Source organism: Triturus cristatus, chromosome 7 (genome assembly GCF_964204655.1).
Source record: "Triturus cristatus chromosome 7, aTriCri1.1, whole genome shotgun sequence".
Lineage (NCBI taxonomy): Eukaryota > Metazoa > Chordata > Amphibia > Caudata > Salamandridae > Triturus > Triturus cristatus.
The window spans coordinates 1740947310-1740969527 of NC_140590.1; the positions used below are offsets into that span (position 1 = coordinate 1740947310).

Consider the following 22218-nt stretch of genomic DNA (forward strand, 5'->3'; position numbering starts at 1 on the left):
GTGTAAATCGTTACACGGATCTTGTCGGCTGCCAAACAGGCACGAGTCAAGGCAATGAGCTCAGCCACCTGCGCGGAGTGTACTCCTTCTAAACAAGCGGCTTCAACCACACCCGTGATGGTGCATACAGCAAACGCTGCTCTCAATCGACCGACACTGTCCCTTAAACATGAACCGTCCACAAAGAAAATCTCATCTGACACTGGGAGCGGTTCATCGACAATGTCAGGTCTCGGTTTGGTGCATAGTTCCGTAACGTCGAGACAATCATGGTCCTCACAATCTTCATTATCATCTATATTTGGAACAGGTAACAATGTAGCAGGATTTAAAACAGCACACCTCTTCAATGTCACATTATCGGCTGCAAGGATAACTTGCTCATAACGAGTCAGCCTATTATTCGTGAGGTGCTGTGTTTTAGTCCTAGTCATCAACAATTCAACAGAATGTGGCACATGTACAGTAAGAGGATGACCCATCACAATGCTCTCACATCTCTCGATGCTGACACCTGTTGCCACAACGGACCTGAGACATCCGGGCAACGCAGACGCTACTGGATCTAAAGTAGCTGAGAAATAGGCAACTGGTCTACGGACACCTCCATGATTCTGAGTTAACACTGCTAATGCGCAACCTTCCCTTTCGCAGCAAAACAAGGCAAATGCCTTGTTATAGTCTGGCATTCCCAACGCAGGAGCGCTACATAAGGCTTCTCTCAGCCTCAGAAATGATTTCAAACAGTCGTCGTCCCATGGTACCGGATCACTTACATCCTTTCGCGTCAGCCGCTGTAAAGGCTTCGCTTCAAAGGAAAAGGTTGGGATCCACTGGCGGCAATAGCCCACCATTCCCAAAAACATTCTGACTTCCCTCTGCGTCGAGGGAACTGGCATTCTCAGAATCGCATCAATGCGATCTGGAGACACCTTCCTTTTACCCTTTTCAATTCTGTGCCCCAAATACTGTACCTCAGGTAAACAGTATTGCAGCTTGTTTGGAGACACCTTGTGACCATTCTCTCCCAGGAAATTCAACAGCGCAATGGTATCGGCCCTGCAAGCGTCTTCTGTTTCTGACGCGACAAGCAGGTCGTCAATGTATTGCACCAAAACAGAGTTTCGCGGTAACACAAGACTTTCAAGATTCTTCTTTAGGAGCTGATTAAAAATTGACGGGCTCTCCGTATACCCCTGTGGGATACGACACCACGTTAATATACGATTTTCTAGCCTAAATGCAAAAAGAAATCTGCTCTCTTCGTGTAGGAGAATCGAAAAGAACGCCTGACATAGGTCAATCACTGTGAACCATCCAGCTTCACATGGGATCTGAAACAGTATCACAGATGGATTCGGTACCACTGGACAACATGGAACGACTATGTCGTTTATTTTCCGCAGGTCTTGCACTATCCTGAACTTCCCACTTGGTTTCTGCAGTCCCATAATGGGCGAGTTACATGGACTACCCATGATCTCCACCAGTATTCCCTGCCTAATCATAGACTCGATCACAGGTTTAATCCCTGCAATCGTTTCAGGGGATAATTTATACTGAGGTGTTCTCGGGAATTCCGCGTTTGGCTTAACCTGTATCTTCACTGGTTCCACTCCCCTGACTAAGCCGATCTCCTCCCCACTTAGGTCCCACATGTCAGCCGACACTGACTCCCTCAAATCCTGTGGAAGCTCCTCCACTGTCAAAGCTGGGTACATTTCCACGCACACCCGCTGATTTGCAACCTTAAAGGTCACATCATCATCTCTTGTCTGCACCTCTACTCCTTTCGGGGTACAGTAGATTGTGCAATTGAGCTTGCACAATAAGTCTCTCCCCAACAAACAAACAGGACTAGAATCGCACACCACGAACTGATGTCGATCCCTAAAGTTTCCTATCCTGACTGGAATTGGTTCGGTCAAGGGGCTAACTAGCCTCTTGTTCGCTACTCCAACCACTTGTATGCTTTCTCCAGAAAGGGCTACACCCGGAACTACTGCTGATCTTATAGTTGACCTGGTAGCCCCCGTATCAACCAAAAAGGTAGTAGGGTGTCCATCGAGTTCTGCTTCCACAAAGGGTCCTCTCTGATCTACTTCTAAAATGGCCCTAAGTATGCAATCATCGTCCTGGCCTAAACTCAACCGGGCCAGCAAATCCACATCTTTCTCCTCGCTTACTTCAAACATGGGCATCTGTAAATAAGTTCGAGCTCCCTGCTGTATGTTCTGTATTCTGGGTGGCTGGGGAATCTGCACTTGCGGGATACCGGTCCCCTCTTGCATCATTCTCGGTACAGTCACCGTCTGTACCTGTTCCGCCCCAGGGACCTGACCCATTCCTCCCTCCATCTGTGGCTGATTATAGGGGTTCAAGGGACACTCGCGCCTCCAGTGTCCCACCTGATGACACTGATGACAAGCTGTCGTTTTCTTCAGTATAGCTACATCTATCCCGGTCCTAGGGTCGACGGGCCTCGGCCTTCCTTGACCCTGCACGTTCTGATTCCCTGTCTGATAGTTTCCCTGTCTCCTCACCACTGGACCCCCATTCGACGGTCCCTGAGCGGCTTGCATCTGAATGAGCAATAGGTTATCCTTCATCTTCTTGTGCTTCGACTCAATTTCATCCGTGCAGTACCTGGCGTACCGCAAGATTTCATCTACGGGCTTATTCTGCCAACAGATTAAATGCTGCTGTATCATGAGACTAACCTCGGGCTTCAAACCCAGCACGAACTTAGACACAAACTGTCCCATATCTTTCGTCTCTAACTCGTCTAGACCACTGTACTGCTTGAAAGCCTTCAAGAGTCTCTCATAAAATTCATGTACTGTCTCCTTTGGCTCCTGCACCGTCCTGTCTATTTTCACCCAATCAATGTCTTGGGGTGAAACCTTCGATTTCAACCAGGTAATTACTTTCTCATACAGCCTCATCACCGCTGGCGACGGACCATTTGTAATCATATTCCTCTCAGGCTCATAGGCTGGCCAATCAACAGCAATCTTACATGCGTTCCACAGATCTCCCGGAACCACAATATCGAATAAGGTGTTCAGGTCTATCCACAACACCTTCGAAATCTTAACAAAACGCTCAACTTGCTTGTACCACTCTGCAGGCTTCTCCCTGAGCCTGGGAAAATCATTCGTAAATGATGCCAAATCCCCCCTGCTCCATGGTACATGCACATATCCTCCATTTGCCACTTCCCTCAGGGGAAAGGTCTTTGCTAGTAACAACCCTTCACCCGGTGTTCCTCCTTCCGCTCCCTTAGAAGTCTTTTTCTTTGACCATTTCTCCTCCCATTTCTCAAGCATCAGCCATGGCCGCATGGCTAAAATCAGTTCACTAGTATGTGACCTTAATCCAACAACCCTTTTCTCCTCCAGCTCTCGCTCGGTATAATGCATCCTATGACTACCCTGCAACACCCTAGTCTTGGATAAATCCACATCATATTCCTTCGCCAATCCCCTCAATTTCTCGTGTGCCATTCGTGCTTTCCGAGTCACATCTTTCGCCACGAAAAACAGCTCGTCCGGATTGTAAGATACTATCCTCTCAAGAGGTAGACTTCCATATATAATTTCATCTACCTCTGCCTTGAGCCTTACTATGTCTATCATCCCTGCCTTCAAAGCTCCTTTCAACACCTGACAACTGGCTCCACGTCCCTCATCGTATTCACATTCCGGTTCCCTCTCTCTCCTCTCTTCTGGTGCTTCTATAGGAGCAGAATAACTCCTAAAGTTATCTTGAGCTTTCTCCGCTTGGCCCACATTCCGGTTCAGGTGCCTCTCTGACGGTACCCATGGCCTTAAATCTGATCTCGACTCCATCAGAGTCCTCGGCCTCACCGATCTCTGGTCCTCTTCGCCCCTAGATGTATCTGACACCGCTGCCAATGGTGTACTCCATTGTACAGGGCTTGGAGGTCGGGCCGTTGCCCCTTCCAACCCATTTTCCTCGCTTTCTCTCCTCATTCTTTCTGCCACTTGTTCAGACCTCTCTCTTTCCTCCGATTCCGGACTATAAATTGACACAATCGGTCCAATGGTGACCGGTACCCTCAATGCATCCGGTAACCTCATCTCTCTTTCAATCCTCCCACTAGCCTCAGACTGACCCTGTGAACTCGCTGTTTCAAACGAAACCAACCCTTCCACTCGGGTCTCGGGTTGGATTGTTACCCTTCTAGTTTCTCCCCTCTCACCCCACCTATCATCCACTTCGTCTGGATTATAAGGAGGTGGTCTCTCGTCTAACAATCTTTGCAATACCCCATCATCGGAGTCACTCTCCTCATCCTGTGCTTTCACATGCCTTATCCCCGTCGAGTCTATCAGTAAGGGATACAGTTTCTCTTCCTCAATTGTCTGCACTCTCCATCTTTTCTCCGCTGCGTCCCACTTGGCATCCTGAAATGCCCTAATCGACTTCCTCATCCTCTCCTGACTTCTTCCCTTTTCCTTATCATGCACTGCTCTAATCCACGCATGTAATGCTTCAAACTGTGCCGGTCTTGGCAAGGGTCTTAAGGACCCCATCACCGTCTTCAGTTGGTACAGCACCGCTAGTCTAAATGAGCCATACCTCGGGAAAGCTAGTTCCCCTTCACCTCGTGTAATCTTATGCCAATTCTCAATCCAAACTATAGTATGTAACCCCACATTCTTTGCCATGTAATGTGCTGGGGTGTCCTCGGGAGGGGCTTCTTCTCCCTCACGAACAACCACATGCTTATCGCCTCTACACAATTCTCGCAAAACCCTAAGGCACTTCATGATGAGCGAATTCGATCTCGCACTCTATTTACTTCTTGTTCTTAAATCCTCCAATAACAGCGCGACTCACACCAACCGGCCTATCACAGCGCGACACCCTCTGATGTCACCTTCCTCCGTTCGCAGCAGTTCCCTTCTCCAAACACGTTTCACGCCTGCTCTCGTCCCATTAATACACTGAAATAACCGATTAAGTTACTTCTCTGGCTGTCCGTCCACAGCCTCTGACTGTTCGTCCACAGTCTCTCGACCTTGTTGACCTCGATTGGCGCCCGTCTGCCCCCGTCCGGCCAAACAGATCGCCACTGATAGGTTACTAATACTCCGATCCACACACAACAACCCAAGACCAGCGTTAAGTTGCCATACACACACACACGTTCGCTCCCCCTATCTCGGTACAGGTGATCGATGGTACCTCACGATCTCCTTTGGGTGGTCAACAAAATCTATCTCAGGTGTCTTCTACACCACAACTCCCGGGCTGCGCGCGCTCACAACCTGATCTCACAATCACACGACATACATATCAACTCCGCAAGACATCACACAACAAATCAACACCACAATCTACAACATCTCGTTATGTTCATACTCACTCCTGGAACTGCTGCTTTCTGCCGTACTGCTACTCGCCGTCGATGCTCATCTGCTGCCGTCTGCTGCTCGCCATCTGATGATTCAGCATCACTTATCGTCTCTTGGGCCTCAAGGATCACTTATCCTTATCTAATCTAATCGTCCCTCGCTATCGGAAGTAACCATCCGTCTCTGCTACCAACTGCTCCGGCCCTTTTTAGTATCTCGCAATTATCTACTAGAACCCACTCTGGTCGGATGGAACTTTTTACTTGCCCAATAGCGTGGAGGGAATAAACACCATTATCAAAATTACTGTCCACAAATTGTCATAATCAAGGACACGAGGCTTAATCTCTTGGCTCTCTGGCTTTTATTATCAGCATAAAGATTTGAAGATACAAAGTCCTCAATACGAGGCACAACAAGTACATAGGCACTAACACAAATGCTACTCTACGAAGAATCCGCATACGGCTAAAAATAACTAAAAGCACAATCTCTAAAAGCATGAGGTAGAAAACTACCAAGCCAATGTCGATATTAGGGACACTGGACCATACCATCTCTGTCCCTACTCTGTACTAGATGACATCCCTACTTAGCAAGCCCTTGAGACCCTCAATCGAAAGGTGTCAGAGTGAAACTTCCTAAGAAGTCTTCACTTAGAGAGCTTGGTCTAAGTTGCCCCCTCTATCTCTTCGCCTAGCCTTTCTCTGCTCTGGGCTGCTCTGATCTGCCTCCACCCTCGGGGCGCTGTCCCTAATACAGAACCCCAAATCTCAGAACACGCCCTTTGCACCTCCTCTTCTGCGGGGTCGGCTTTCAGTAATTTTCCACAGAGCGCTGTCCAGTTCCATCGTCCATCGCTTGGCCTTGAGTCCCAGACACCATCCGCACTAGGAGTTACGATTGGCACATTCCAATCCACTCCCATGTCTGGCTTTTACTACATAAGTCAATTCATGAACAAAGAGCTTCTCTACTAACGAGCAACTGTCCTTGCACCTGGGGTGAGATCATGCAAGGTAGACATACTTCACATCTTTTAACTTGCAATTTACTACAGCCTAAAACCTCTACTAGCATAAATCCCTTTTGGCCTATTGCCCTTGGCTAACATAAGAAAATACCAGGCCTTTCGCCTCAACGATATATGCGAATTCTGGCAACTACTTCGGTTACACAAGCATGTCTAAATCACAGTATTGACATTTACGTCTTTCTTTCATGTGTGGTCAAACTAAACAGTCTACAGACACGAATTCTAACACCACATTACTTTTCATGTAAGCTAAACTCTATACATTTCTCTAATACGTACACAATATGCTTGTACATAGCTAACACTTCTATTGAAATCGACATAGGTTATATATGCGGGTGCCGACTAACAGTGAATATAGCGCACCCCTACAATTTTCAACCTTTTAAGCGCTACATCAGGCTCTTGTCTGTACGTGCCCAAGATATTGGGACTCATAGTAAAGTTGGCAAACCCCATGCCATCATCACAGACTAGAGTTGCTTGTGTAGGGGACCTGGTTAGGCCAGAGTCCCCCTGAGTTCCCTAAAAAAACCCAACTAAGTTTTTGGGTGCACTCCCACCACCTGGGGGATTACTACTGGTAGTAACAGGAGGTGTTGGAGCTGCTTTGGGAGGAACATTCTCTTTATTGCCATTCTTTGGACAGCTGGAGTCAGTTTTCCAGTGTCCAGGTTGCTTGCACACATGGCAATATGGTTTCTTATTGGAAGAGGAAGGATTTTGGGACCCACCCCCAGAACTGGGTTTTTGGGGCCCTTCAGAGGACTTTTCTGTTTTATCATCCCCACCTTTCTCTTTGGGCTTAGTGGAATCTTTCTTCTGGTCACCACCTTGGTTCTTGGGCCTAACCCTGGTTCTGACCCATTTGTCTGCCTTCTTTCCCAATTCTTGGGGAGAGGTCGGATCAGAGTCCACCAGGTACTGGTGTAAGAGTTGGTTTTGACAATTATTAAGGATCTGCTCTCTCATAATCAAATTATACAATCCTTTAAAGTCAGTGACTCTACTGCCAACTATCCAACCCTCCAGAGCCTTGGTAGCACAATCTACAAAGTCCACCCAATCCTGAGTCTGTGCTTTCTGGGTGTCTCTGAACTTGAACCTGTACTGTTCAGTGGTTAAGCCAAACCCATCTATTAATGCACTCTTCAGGGATTCATAGTCATTAGCATCCTCTTCTCTAACAGTGAGGAGCTTGTCTCTGCCTTTATCTGAAAAGGAGAGCCACAAGATTACTGCCCACTGTTTCTGGGAGACCTGTTGAACTTTACAGGCCCTCTCCATAGCAGTTATCCATTTGTGGATATCATCCCCACTCCGGTAGGGAGGAACAACCTTGGACAGGTTCCTATGATCTGGCATGTAATCTCTGCCTCTAGGGACACTGTTGCTGCCACCAGGGGTATCTAACCCCTCCTTCTTAGAAGCTCTTTGGAGCTCGAAGACTTCCCTATCTAAGGCCAATTGCTTGGTTCTGAGAGCAAGCCTAGCTTCCTCATACTGGAGCATCTTGAACCTTCTTTCAGAGGAGGACTCCCTGGGAAATTTGGAGTTCCTCTGCTGAACAGATTTTCTTCCAGAGTGGTATGAATGGTCAGAGTCCCCTGAAAGGGACCTAGGCCTTTCGCCCACTTTGTAAGTTCTCTTAGGGAGAATTCCTCTGTTCTTTTCAGACCCTTCTGGGTCTGGCCCTTCAATCACAGACTCCAGGTCATCATGATCTTCATCATCAGACCCAGAGACTATGTTTGACCCACCCCCTGATGCAGACCCACTTGCTCCTAGAGCTTGTCTCAGGTCATCTGCTACTAACAGATCTATCAGGTGTTGTGATGAGGGACTCCTGCCCACCCTCAGTTCTCTTTCAAAGCATAAGGCCTTCAGTTCAGTGTAGGCTATATCTTTGTACTGAGATGGTGTGGACCCACTGGCTCCACCATGGTGAGACATACTAGTGTTGTGCAGTGATGTACTACCTACACTAGTTGTGGCCTACTGAACCTAGCTTGAGCTGTAGCAAGGGTGTGCTTGTCCCTTCACAAACAGCTCTAAGTTCAGTAGAACTTATTGATACTAGCTTGACTTTATATGTACCTTGAGTACCTTAAGTGGTTTTCAGTTAGTAATTCAAATAGAGATTTTCTGCTAAAACAATGGCAAGCTGGAATCCCACACGCTGCCCACCAATGTGAGAAGTTGGCCTGGCATATGCTGGTCACTAGTTATAGTGACCACCTTGCACCAGTCCAATTCAACTCTTGTGGTAGATAGGTTTAAGACAACCTTTAAAGAAAGCTATCCTAGTGGTAGCTGTGGAGAGCAGCCTTCAGGCTAAGTCTCTGAGGAATGTAAAGCAGCTTGTTTTACCTTATAATCTCTTGAATTACCAAATGAAAAGACACCACACAGGTATATATATCAAATATATATGTATTTATTTCTAAATATACTCTACTAATCTCTTTATGAGATTAGAGCCAGGTACACATTCAAAAGATCAACAGTTCTCAATAAATTAGGCACAAATATGGCTGTAGCCCTAGGGGCGTACCAGACCATATACTAAAAAAAATGGTGTAACAAACTCGACTTGCAAAATGAAGAGGCCTAGGGCCTTGGGAATCGCTGGGGCTTCACTTTAGCAGGTAAGTAGCCAGCCCCCAGGAGACGCGTGCAGTGTCTAAACACACACGCGGGTCTTCAATGCGTTTCAATGGCAAATGTCGCGGTTTGTAAATTACAGTTTTAGGGCACTTCGCAAAAGTCAACAGGCAAGCAACTTACAGGGTAAGTATTTCGAGAGCCAACACACACTTGGGCACCGGAGTGCACGAGTTACCTCACCCAGGGAAGCCGGGTGCATAGGTGTTCTTTGGTGTCGGGTCGCGATGCTGTTTCCAATGGAGATCACTGGATACTTGCTGCTTGTGGCGACTGGAGAGGTGTCCGTTCGAATCTGAAGATGGATTAGAGTTGCAGAAGACCTAGAAATTGAGGGGACAGAGTTCAGAGTCACTTGCCAGTGACCGGTGGCCAGCAAGATGGATGACCACAGCTGTCGCTTCTCTTCTGGTCGATGATGGTGTTTTGTCTCTTCGCTCACGAGGTCCAGGAAGGTTCGACGGTGACCAGCAACTGGATTGGGGAGGTCCCACAAAGTCTGCATCTGTTGACGGTGTCGGCACCCAGATTGGAGCCAACAAGCCTTGGCAGCCGCAAGTCTTGTGTAGATTGAAGATTGCCAATGGTGCAGACCAGCAAGGTCTGATGGACTTACCCACCGAGGGTAAATGAGGGCAGGCCCAGAGCAATCAGGCGAGCCCTTGGAATTGATTTGGAAGTCTTCGGGTGAGTTACTAGCAAACGGGCAAGCAACCGCAAAAATGCTTTTGCAGGAAAAGTTTAACAACAGCCCACGGTCACTCGGGATGGGGTAGGCTGCTGAAATTTGGTACTATACCTGCTAGGGACTTGGACAACAAGTGGTTCAAAGCACAACTTCGTTGTATGTAGTTTAGGGCTTGCACTCGAAATCAGTGCACGGTTCCCTGGTATTGCTGTTCCTCATCACTCGTGGGGTCCAGATGCCACAGCTTCGCTGGGGACTCAAAATGGCCGTCGAAAGGTCAGGAAATCTGCTTTAGGGGATGCAGGGTCTTCGGGCTCCGGCGGGAGCGGTAAAGTTTGCGACTGTTGTTGAAGAGTTTTGGTGCCTGCCAAGCAGGGGAGTCACTCCTTGACTCCAAGGGAGATTCTTCAGTCTTCCAGAGATAGTGGAACGTCGAAGGGCCAGGATTATTCTTAGTTGAGCGTCGTCCAGGTGTAATCTAAATTGCATTGGCAATGTTTGGTATCTTATAGTGTAAAGATGGGAGGGACTAGCTCTATGACCACTCCTCTAGGAGGGTCAGGGTAGTGGGTGGTTACACCCACTTTCCTTTGTCCAGTTTCGCGCCAGGACAGGGGCAGGCAGCCCCTGAACCGGTTTGAGCTGGCATATGCACAGAGGAGCCTTCTGCTCCCCCAGTGCAGGACTTCAAAGCACTCTAAGAGTGCACCCACCCAGCTCCAATACACTAAATCCTGTCTGGGAAGTGGTGACACCTCCCTGTGACAGGAAACCCTTTGTTGGGCTCCCTCCACTGCGAGTTTCGGTCAGCAGCAGGAAGGCAGCCCGGTGTCTGTGCTGGTGGCATCCATTTTGTGATGCCAGGGCTCTAGATGATTTCTACCGTGTAATACAGTGTGTACATGTCGTCCCCTCTAGAAGGGTGGGATCCTACTCCCACACCAGTTACTGGTGTGGGGGTAGGATTCCAAGTTGTTTGACACCAAACACGACATGTTTTGATGCAGTCATTCCAAAGTTAGCATTTACCGCGAGGTTATAATGCACTTAAGAGTATATGGTTTAACCGCATCCACAAACAGCAGCAGAGAATAGACTCTGCTAGCTGCAGAGGGGTCCTGCTCAGGCAGAAGCACCCCCTCACATAGTAAACCAAGCACCCTGCCCTCAGGATTGTTAGGGCCTACTAGAGGGGTGACTGATAGGTTTATATGTGTGAGTATGGTGAGATATAGGAACCTATACCTCAGTGAGGAGTGCTAACACTACCTCACACAGGCTGCAGTAGCAGGCCTGTGGTGTCAGATTGTGAATGCTTCCCAGGGGTGGCATAATACATGCTGCAGCCCCTGGTAGGCCTGTGAAGTACCAATGCCCTAGGTACCTAAGGTACCATATAATAGCGGCTCACAAGGCACCACAGTATCCAATCACTAGTGCATCTAATATGCACACCAATAATTTAAGGGAGTAAGCAGATAGGCTGGGGTCCTGGATAGCAGGATCCCAGCCAGACTAGTCAAAAACCATTCAAACACCAGGAAAAAAGTGGGGGCAACCATATAGTCAGATTCCACCTTCCTACAGAAGCCATTTACAAGATTGGGTCTTGACTCCTTTGGCATGAACCCTGGCATCATTCACCCATAGCCTCATAAGTAAACCTAACTATAACTACTTGCTGGTGACTGCTTTCTGAGCAGCCTGCCTGTTTTTTGTGTTTTCGTTTATTGTAAGGAATTCCCTATTTGACCAAGGGATTAAGCCGGTTACCACATTCGGGGTCCTTTTACCTGAATCACTGGTCTCTACCAGCGAGTCGCCAGCCTCCTCAGCCCACTACTACTGACGACTGCAGCCCCAGCTGCCTTGCTACGCTCTCCACATTTTCAAATTGGCGCCCACCGCGGACCCGAAATCAGAAGTACTGATTTAAATGACAGCAACCAAGAAATGGCTTAGTGTTTGTACCTCTCGACCGACGTCTCTTTGAAATCCATATAGCGCTCGTCTGATGTTAAGGCACAGCATTTACATACCTTGACCAATATTTCCTTTTTACTTTACAAGCGTTCGTCTTCTTGCCAAGGCACATCCCACTGTGTTTGTTTAGGTGATTCTTGGGCCCTGAAGAAGGTGACGTCCACATTGGGGTTCAACACCAAAACGCACGCTGGCGCTGGAATCCACTTGTTGGAATATGTTGTAACGAAAAAATCCCCCCATGTGTTCTTCAAGAATGTTTAAAAATTTATGAAAATCTGTTTATATTTATTACTTATTGTTTCATTGAGTGTTATTGATTTGTCTAGTTTGAATTGATTTTTACATCTTGAAGCACATCTATGTTCCTTAGTTAGGCCTCATGTGTAATCTTAGATTCCTATGAGGGCCTATATCAATGTACATAGTGTATTTTGAGTGAATGTCTGATACTGTTAGGCGTGTGAGAATGCGAGTATATCAGAAGGCATGTTTGAGGTTTGAGTGAATGTGTTGTGGGATGTGTTTGGATAGGCATACCGAAATAATGCTCCTGTATTATACTATCAAATCTAAATAAAAGCCTTTTTTGAAAAAAAAGAATTTCTGTTGTGGTTCCACCATTATGCACTGGTCATTGTTTTTATAATCTGTGACGTTATGCACCTATAGAATTAAACTGGTAGAGAACCCCTTCTTTTGTGTAAATTTGTTTACTGTAAAGACAATCAGTGTTGGGGCATGCTCACATAATTATAGTAAAGTGAAAGCAAGACAGGCTTATTTTATTTCCGCTGCATCAGTGCTCCGAGGGCTTTATCTGGTGGTGGTGGTTTCACCCGCTGCGGTGCTGGTGGTGGCAGCCGCTTCGCCCTGGTCCTCTGATACCCTCTCACCCTTGCGGCTGATGCAAGAAGTAAAGAAGATTAACAAAAAAGATTAATGGTACAGTTAATCTCTAAAAAAATATGTTTGCAGGCAGACGCAGTAGCATTGTACTTTTCTAAATCAGATAGCCTATTGCCCTGTTCCAAATTTCGTAAACCTATACTTCATTTTGAACTACAAATACATTGCAAAAAATGATCTTTCATTCTCTACCCCCTTTAATGGGTCTTCTCAGTCTCCTTTTTTAGTTCATACTGCACATTACTGGGAGACTGGGACTGTATGAGTCACATAAAGAAACGCTCACTAACTTCCTCCTACTATCAAAGGACAGGACAGTGACAGGACAGAGGAGTCTGCATCACTTCCTAAAAAATCAGCCAAAGCGAGCACTGAGTGGGTAGCCCTGAGTACCTGGCTAGATCAGGCTGGGTCAGATATTATTTGAAACATAAACTTAACTTACCTCTGAGTATGAGCCTCATGTTATTTGAAACAAAAACATCTGCATTTTTAGAAAACAAACAATAATTATTAGTTACTCACCAAGCCCCTCAACCTCGACACCCAGCAGGTCAAGCAGGTCCTGTTGCCTATTGATAATATCCACGCAGCGTTTTGTCAGCCCTGTGCTTCTGCACAGCACTGACACACTCTTTCACACGGCAGCCAACGCTCCTGCAGGATGTGCCCTTTCACAGGCCTGCCACTTGCTGCCAGCATGGAGAGGAGATGACACTGGACCCAGAATACCCGCACAGTCACCTCCACCTCAGTAGAAATGGGGTGGGGCTGCACCCCTGCATGGCGCTGGTGCCCACAGGGTATGCAAGTGGCACTGGCACTGCCACTGCTGCCTGCTTCTGCCATGAGGTGAGTGGAAAAAAAGTAAAGAAGAAAGGAAGAACTGAAGCAAGTAAATTACAAGGAAAAGGAAAACAAAAAAAGTAAAAAAAGGCAAGAAAACATTTTTAAAAAGTCAAGCGTCAAATACACACACAAAAAGAAACACACCATGGAAAAAAATAAGTATATTAGGGGTGTATGAGTGGGATAGGAGGAGGATTTGCGCAGATTTTAAAAAAGGGCCAGGATCATGCACTGAACACAGAAAGCAGGTAAAACAAAATGGCTGTGCTCAATACCACCGTGTGAAATCCACTACCAGTTAGAAAAAAACAGCACAAAGAGCCAGACAAGTATTTTTCTCCCATTCGCAGACTTTCACGAAATCTCATAGAGATTTTTTGTAAATTCCTTGGAGAAAAACTCCACAAGTTCCACCTAGGTCTCCTCTCAATATAAGAAACAGAAACATTTAAGAGTGATTGAGTGGGTAAAGTCATAGCTGCCTCAAATTCTACCACTCCCGCCACTGCACTTTCAATCCACATTAACAATAGCAGATCCAAAGGAGTTAGTATCCGGCTCCTTAAGAATTTACCTGCCAGAATAATAAAACATGGACTGACCAACAGATTGATATGTTTTTGTCAAAATATCACTGCACTGTCACATCCCCGGCCGTCTGTGCTCCTAACAGTGCTAACGCCTCCTTATTTGCTTCCTTAAATAGGGTCTTCACAAAGCTTGTTGACTCCTGTTGTTGACTAGCAGGGACTGGAGTCTAGCCCCTGATCTGATATCAATCCATCCGGCAGACCTGATTTTCGGAATAGAGGTGACAGAGAGTTTTGGAAGGGTTTATTCTCGGCTCTCATGCTAGCTGATCCCTGGTAGCCAAAGCACCCACCAACCAGTAAATACTAATTTTTGTATTGTGCACATGGTACTAAATCCAGAATAGACTACTTTATTACCCATGTCACCATTCTTTCCAGAGTTGCCAGCAGCTAAATTGAGTCTGTAGTATAGTTGATCACTCTTTAATACATTTTCATCTAAATTTGAACCTACTAACCCCAAAGGACAAGACCTTGAGAATGATCACCTTTCAACTGAAGCACCTGGACGAGAAGAAAACAATTATAAACCATTACAGAAATTATCTTGATTCATGACCTGTTTCTTCAATTGAAAGTCCTCTGGAAAATTCTACATGCAAGTCCTATTGATGAAAGATGCCTCTACAAATTGTACACTGCGTCAGGAACAGATCACCAAGTTGGAAGCAGAAATATCTTGACTGTACACACTACACAGAGCTGATGCCTCGGATTCACACTTATGAATTTAAACCCACCTGCTCTGGCTTTGCGGATTTGTGGAGTTTCAGCCAATGAGAGGTAGGAAGATCTGAGGTTTCTTTTGGGTACGTAGAAGTTGATTCTGTCGTTGAGGTATTTGGGTCCGGTGTTGTGCCTGCATTTTTAGGTGTGGGTGAGGATCTTGAAGGTGACTCTTTTCTCCATGGGGAGCGAGTGGAGCATCCAGAGATGTTGGCTGATGTGTTTGTGCCGGGGGATGCCGAGGACGAGTCGGGCGGCGTTATTCTGTATCGTCTGGAGTTTTCGGAGTAGGGACTTGTTCATGCTGGCGTATAGTGCGTTTCCATAGTCCAGTCTGCTGACGATGAGTGCGTGGGTGACTGTCTTCCTTGACTCCGGGGGGATCCATTTGAAGGTTTTGCGGAGGATGCGGAGGGTGTTGAAGCAGCTGGAGGTGACAGCGTTGATCGGTCGGTTCATGGTGAGGGATGAGTCGAGTACGATGCCGAGGTTTTTGGTGTGGTCCGAGGGGGTCGATGGGCTTCCAGGTGTTGTCCCATGCTGAAGGGGTGGTTCCGAGTATGAGGACTTCTGCCTTTTCGGCATTGAGTTTGAGGCAGCTGTTGGTCATCCAGGCGGTGACTTCATGCATTCCGTTCTGGAAGTTGAGTCTGGTGGTGGCAGGGTCTTTGGTGAGGGAGAAGATGAGCTGGGTGTTGTCGGCATAGGAGATGATGTTGAGGCCGTGTTGTCAGACAATGGCGGCGAGGGGAGCCATGTAGATGTTGAAGAGGGTCTGGCTCTGTGATGATCCCTGTGGTACTCTGCAGGCGATTTCCGTGGGATCGGAGAGGAAGGGTGGCAGTCTAATTCTTTGGCTTCTTCCGGTGAGGAATGATCGGATTCAGTCTAGGGCTGTTCCTTGTATTGCGGCGTCGAGTAGTCTGGCGACAAGTGTGCGGTGGGAGACTATGTTGAAGGCTGCTGATAGGTCGAGTAGGATGAGGGCTGCGGAGTGCCCTTGGTCCAGGAGGGTGCGGATGTCATCTGCGGCGGCTAGTTGGGCGGTTTTGGTGCTGTGGTTGCTTTGGAATTCGGATTGGGACGGGTCGAGGATGGCATTGTGTTCGATGAATACTGTCAGTTCTTTGTTGACTGTTTTCTCTGCGACTTTGGCCTCGTAGGGGAGGAGCGAAATGGGTTGGTAGTTCTTGAGGTCGGTGGGGTCAGCTGTCGGCTTCTTGAGCAGGGGCCTGACTTCTGCGTGTTTCCAGTCGTCTGGGAAGGTGCCTGTTTCGAGGGTGGTGTTGATGGTACGTTGTAGTTCAGGTGTGATGGTGGTGGCGGCTCTGTGGTAGATGTGTGGGGGGCAAGGGTTGGTGGGGGCCCCTGAGTGGATGCCTTTCATTGTTGAGGTGGTGTCTTCAACTGTAATTGGTGTCCAGGTGGAGATGGTGGGCTGGTCAGTGCGTCTGGGGGGCAGGCTGGCTGTGGCATCAGATGGAAGGTCATAGAGGTTTATGATCTTGAGGTGGAAGTATGTCCCAAGCTTGTCGCAGAGGTCTTGGGGCGGGGTGATGTCTGTGGCTTTGCTGCGAGGGTTGGTGAATTTCTGGATGACAGTGAAGAGTTCCTTGGAGTTGATGGAGTTTGTGAGGATTTTGGTGTGGATGAAGGTCCTCTTGGTAGTTCTGATTTGGCTGTGGTAGTCCGTCATGGCCTCCTTGTAGGTGACGTGGTCTATGGGTGTCTTGGTGTTTCTCCAGTACTTTTCTAGGCGTCTGCAGGAGCGTCTGGCTTCTTGGGGGTCGGTGGTGAGCCAGACAGCTTTCCTGGGGCGCTGTTTGTCGGAGTTGCGTAGCGGGGCGAGGTCGTCTGTGCATTTGGAGATCCAGGTGTGGAGTTCTCTGGCTGCGATGTTGGCTTCGGGTGCCGAGGTGTGGTTGTTCCGGGTGAGGGGCGGAGTTGAGTTGGTTGTCGGTGACCTTGCTCCAGTTTCTTTGTGGAGAATGTAGGGCTGGTTTGGGTGCCCTGGGTTTGTCGACGGTGAAATGTACGCAGTAGTGGTCAGTCCATGGGGGTTGTGTAGTGTGTCTGAAATGAACGCTGTTGCCTGCTGCGAAGATGGGGTCGAGGGTGTGTCCTGCCTTGTGAGTCTGTGTGGAGACGAGTTGTTTGAGTCCGATGTTGGCAAGGTTGTCACAAAGGGTGGTGGAGTTGGGATCGCTGGCGTTGTCGAGGTGGAAGTTTAGGTCTCTGATGAGTATGTAGTTCATTGTGGTGATGGCATGGGGTGCGATGAGGTCGGTGATGGTGGAGGCAAAGGGAGCACAGGGGCCGGGGGTCTGTAGATGAGGGTTCCCGGAGCGTGGAGTTGGGGCTGGTCTGGAACTGGAAGTGCAGGTGTTCGGTGGAGGGGAAGGTTTCACTGGAGGTTGTGAGCTGGAGAGTGTTCTTGTGGGCGATGGTGAGACCCCCTCCCTGTTGGTTGGGGCAGTCCTTCCTCTGGATCTTGTATCCATCCGGGATGGCGGTGTTGATGTCGGGGGCCAAGGTGGCATTGGTCCAGGCCTCCATGAAGAATGCGATGTCGGGCGATATGGAGACAAGAAGATTCCAGATCTCCACGGCGTGTTTGTGTACGGAGCACACGTTGAGGACGATGCATCTTAGGATGTCGCCGGTGTTGGTTCCTGCGGTGTTGGAGGCCGGGTGGTGGTGGTGAAGGTCAGGCGGCAGTGGAGGCAGGAGAATTGTCCGTGGGTCATGTTGGGCGGGGCCTGTTGGCAGTTGCTGAGTCTTCCGGGGTTGAATGCGTTCAGGGCCGCTGTGTTGTATCGCTGTGTGGGACGAGATGCAGGGTCCCTGACGCTGGTCGCAGTCGGGTCACGGAGAGTAGGGGTGGGCGGAATTTGCGAAATCCACTTTCGCAAATTATCGCGAAAATGTTTAAAATTATCGCAAACAAGCGGAAATATCGCGAAGATGCGGAATTTTTTTCCCCGCATGTTCGCGAGATTTTCTACATGGTTGCGGGTCGCCAACTTACCCATGTGGTTGCTTGCGGGCGCGGCCATCTTGTTTTGAGTTGTCTCGCGGTGCATGATCGCGAGAATAAAGACATGATCGCGCGACGCATGACGTCACTGCGGGCGCGAACTGTTGCGAGACATCGCAAATGGCTAAAAACAATCCAACATCTCATGGAGAACGCGACCGGATCAAGAAAACTTGTCGGCGAACGCAGGGATTCAGGTAAGGCGATCGCGCGCGCGCGAGAATGTATTATTTTACAGCGCGAGCAAGAAACAAATTATCGCCAAGCTGCAGAAAGCGGAAATTTTGACATTTTCGCGCTCTCTGCGGAACGCGAAAATGTCAAATTATCGCAATTTCCGCGAACGGAATGAAATTTTCGCCCAGGCCTAACGGAGAGGCGCAGTCGGGCTTGCCTTAGGCGCGCCAGCAGCTCGGCCACTGCGCTTCCACGCAGCGGCCACCATTTAGTACGGTAGGAGTGGGACGAGAAGCTGGGATGCGGGGAAACAGGCATGGACAGGGGGAGGGGCTGCAGAAGCAGCAGCGGCAGTAAGGAAGGGGAGAAGCGGAGCAGGTAGGGAGTTAGGGAAGTAAACAGAAAATAAACCGAAAAATTACAGAGCAAAAAAGGAAGAACAATAAGGCAGTACAATATAATTCAAGCAAGAACCATACAGTGACAATGCAATAATACAGTGGCAGTACCGTGAAATGGGAACAGCTAACTCGAGGCGAGCAGTCCGGCAGGGAGGGGAACGCAAGGAGGAAACCTCCAGCAGGCTCAAACACCTCACTGCCGGGGCTGGAGTCTCAACGGAAGAGCCGGAGGAGCGGGGCTACTGGGGACGGAGTAAGCCTGAGATCGAGGTCGTAGGTCATTACAAGATTGACAAGATCACGTTACCCTGGGAAACACCAAAAAGATAAGCCTCCCCAGGTGAGGCGGAAGGAAGAGACACAATTCCCATAAATATGCCCCTAAATGACCACCTACAGATGTATGGTGCAATTGGGGGAGGTTACTGTAAACTTTCTGACATTTTTCCTTAGAGTCTCGTCCTACATGTAGTGTCACCTTTGGACTTCTAAACATGATCCCATGCTCACACTTGCGGTATATACGGCTGGAGAGCTCGACTGTGATGGAAGAGCTGTATGATGACAATTGATGCCTCTCTTCTTCACTTCAATCACTGATCACATGAACATAACTTTGCTCAGTGCATTACGTGAGATTGCTATACATAGCACCTTCGATTTTCTTGGTTTTTTTTTATCACTCTTTGGTGGCTATGATATCCTTTGGTTCCTTTTTCGCTAATGTTCATCGCTATGAAAAACCAAATAAAGAAAAAGATTTAAACCAGAAAAAAATGCAAAGTAGTAAAGAGAGAAGGGCTTTGGCTCCCACTCAACTTCCATTTGTAGATCTCTTTTAAGATTTGTTGATGTCTTTAAGGAGCATTTGATTGGGCAACAGTAGTGTTACCCCACATATGAAGTAGCTAAATTGTTCCCAAATGAGAGAGACTTTGTTAACCAAGACACCATGCCAAACACTGTTTAAAGGGACTTTACATGATGTAACCCAGTGACTGCTGAATTACCCCATGGGTAGAAGATATCTATCTCTGTATTCTGTTGTGAACAGTAGGTAGGATCATATTTTTAAATCATCTTAAATCCAGACATTAATGTCTGATAGGGCATTCAAAAAAAAAATCTGGCTTTTTGGTTTGAAAAATACGGAACAGTTAGATGATAATGACAGGTTTTCAGTCTGAAATGCCAGGTTTGTTTCATTCAGGTAAATCTCTCTATCCACCCACATCGAAAGCCGCCTCATTGTTCTCTCTTGGGTATCGCATATTAAGATGTACTGGACCAAGGCCTCGGCACACTTTAACAACACAACATAAATATAAAAAACATGAATATTTCAGGTTTGAAACTTCCACCGCTTGTTCTCTTACACTAGTTGCTCAGAGGTTTGTGGGCAGCTCACTTTTGTCTGAGGCCTGGTGGTTTCTTGTTCCTGTTACTGCACAGAGAACAGTGAGGAGGCCAAACAGCCCCGAGAGCTTCCACTCAAGACTCAGTCCCTCTGTTCAGAAGCCGTTGTAAGAGTTCCACAATGGAGGGCGAGGAGGGATACACAGCTCTGCAGTTCCAAGGGAAAAGAAAATCAGAGGATGAGGAAGGATACACAACACTGAAGTTCCAGGGGAGAAGAAAACCAGAGGATGAGGAAGGATACACAACACTGAAGTTCCAGGGGAGAAGGAAGCCAGAGGAGGAGGAGGGGTGCACAGAACTGCAGTTCGTGGGGCGGATGATACCAGAGGACAGACGCGTAGATACATGGAGAGGTTAGAAGAGCACTTACTTCTGTGTCCTTTTCTTTTCTATGCACCATTTACACATCTTGGGCCTGATTCACAATGGTAAACGTACACTTTTGTGTAAGATTACAATTGTTTGCTATTCACACACTGATTTACGAGAAGTATTTTTAGGAGTGCAGAGTCACCACACATAAAAAGACCTATCTTTTTTCGTTCTTTCAATTAACTTTATTCAAAGTACAATACACAATAAAATGAAACACTAAGTAAAAACAAATTATCAAATCTATTAAAACACATTTCATATATATCATACGTTATCACACATTAAAAAAAATCATATTTATAATACCTTATATTGGCCAAATGTAATCTTTTCAATGGGTTTTCCTGCTTTACGTTCCCCCGCATACTTTTCCTTATTCTCCACACTTGCCACAAATAGGAAGATATTGCACAGCATACAAGTGGAGTATGTAGTTGTAATAAGAATAAAAGAGCTGGCCTGCACTGTTTAAAATTAAGGGTTTTAAAAATAGGTGAAATGTATCTCTTCCTTGGTATTACATAAAATTTACAAAAAATAAGATGTGCAAGCTAGTTATTGAGGACATTTTATCACACGGCCATAGTGATAACTCAGACATAGAATGACAATTATCTGGGAAACCTAACATCAACTGGAGCCTTTTTACCCTGAATCAGGTAAAAATAATTCTCTGCTGGTTGTTAAAAAACCACTGTTAAGTATGATTTCAGACCCTCTTGGGGGAACAAAGTATTATAGGTCAATACACATGGTTTAATCCCCTCCATCAGTTCTCTCTTTTCTAATAGCTTGTTTCAGCTGGTTTTTCCCTATCGATTTACAAGTTTCTGGGTCAAGAAAGAGTTTTGGTAAGCCGATCAGCTCACATGTGGATTTAATGTATCCCAGCCATAGGATTTTCATTGCATAGTCTAAATTCAAGGCATTGTTAAGTATCAATTTGTTCAAGGCTGTGTCCTCATGTGACCAAATTGAGTGCCAATGCATTATGGGGCTATCTTAAGGCTGTCGGAAATAAACAGCGTGCCCAGTCCCGCATGGGCTACATAATTTGACGTACTGGGGGGAAGGAAAAGGATGGACTTAATAAATGAGTCCTCAATTCTTTGCAAATTTTGCGTACTGGCCACTCTCCATACCCCTGCACCATATAAGGCCACAGCCACCACCTTGTTTAAGTATATAGTAAGAAGTTCCCTCACCACTTTAAAACCTAATTTCTATGTAAATGTACGTAACTCTGTTATGGCCTTCTCCATTTGTGCACATCTGTTTACTGTCATTTGGGTCTCCAGGTTCTTATTATCAAAAAGTTTCCCAAATAACAAAATGTAGATGTTTCAGTCAGTTTTTACCCTTCTGTGAAAAGACATGGGTTTAATCTTTGGCTTCCCCCCAGTTATCATTAGGTACATTTTGGAGCTATTGACTCTTAAGTCCACCATAAAAATAATGTAATCATTTACAAGTGCTTGCAAGCCCCGCCCAGTTCTAGTAGGTAATACAGCATCATCTGCATATAAAAGAACCAGGAGGGGACGAGAGCCCATTATTACTGTATCTCTAGTAGATATAGTTAGGCGGGATTCTACCCGATTAATGTAAAGGGAGAATAAAAGCTGGGCTAAAACACAGCCCTGACTAACCCCCCTAGTGATTAAAACTACCTGAGCACTCACCTCTCCTGCCAAAACGGACCTGAGGCTTTGCGTCCGCATAAAGTTGCCTTATGAAACTTATGATACCTGACTCTAGAAAGACCTATCATTTTGGGCCTGATTTGCGTCACTTTTGTGATACAAGCCTTGCTCAAAATCTATGTAAATGTGCCCTGAGTCTCCAGTTAGCCACATCTCCAGATTATATATTTAAAACCTTCTAAGACTCCAGCCCAATTAAAGACCTAGGGAAACATCCATCAAGGGCAATATTTGATAAATCGACTGACATTCACAGGCAACCTCGTCCACCATA

At 47.0% G+C, this 22218-nt stretch overlaps 1 protein-coding gene across 1 annotated transcript in view; it reads left to right on the forward strand.

The window, feature by feature from the left end:
- The first annotated feature begins 19960 nt into the window (after window positions 1–19960).
- The window catches only part of LOC146812971 (killer cell lectin-like receptor subfamily B member 1B allele A), a 154876-nt gene continuing 152618 nt past the window's right edge, over window positions 19961–22218 (forward strand). Inside the window, exon 1 of the mRNA XM_085614651.1 lies at window positions 19961–20219. Coding sequence (XP_085470777.1) covers window positions 19985–20219 — 235 coding nt within the window. The 5' untranslated portion in view covers window positions 19961–19984. The remainder of the gene's footprint in view (window positions 20220–22218) is intronic.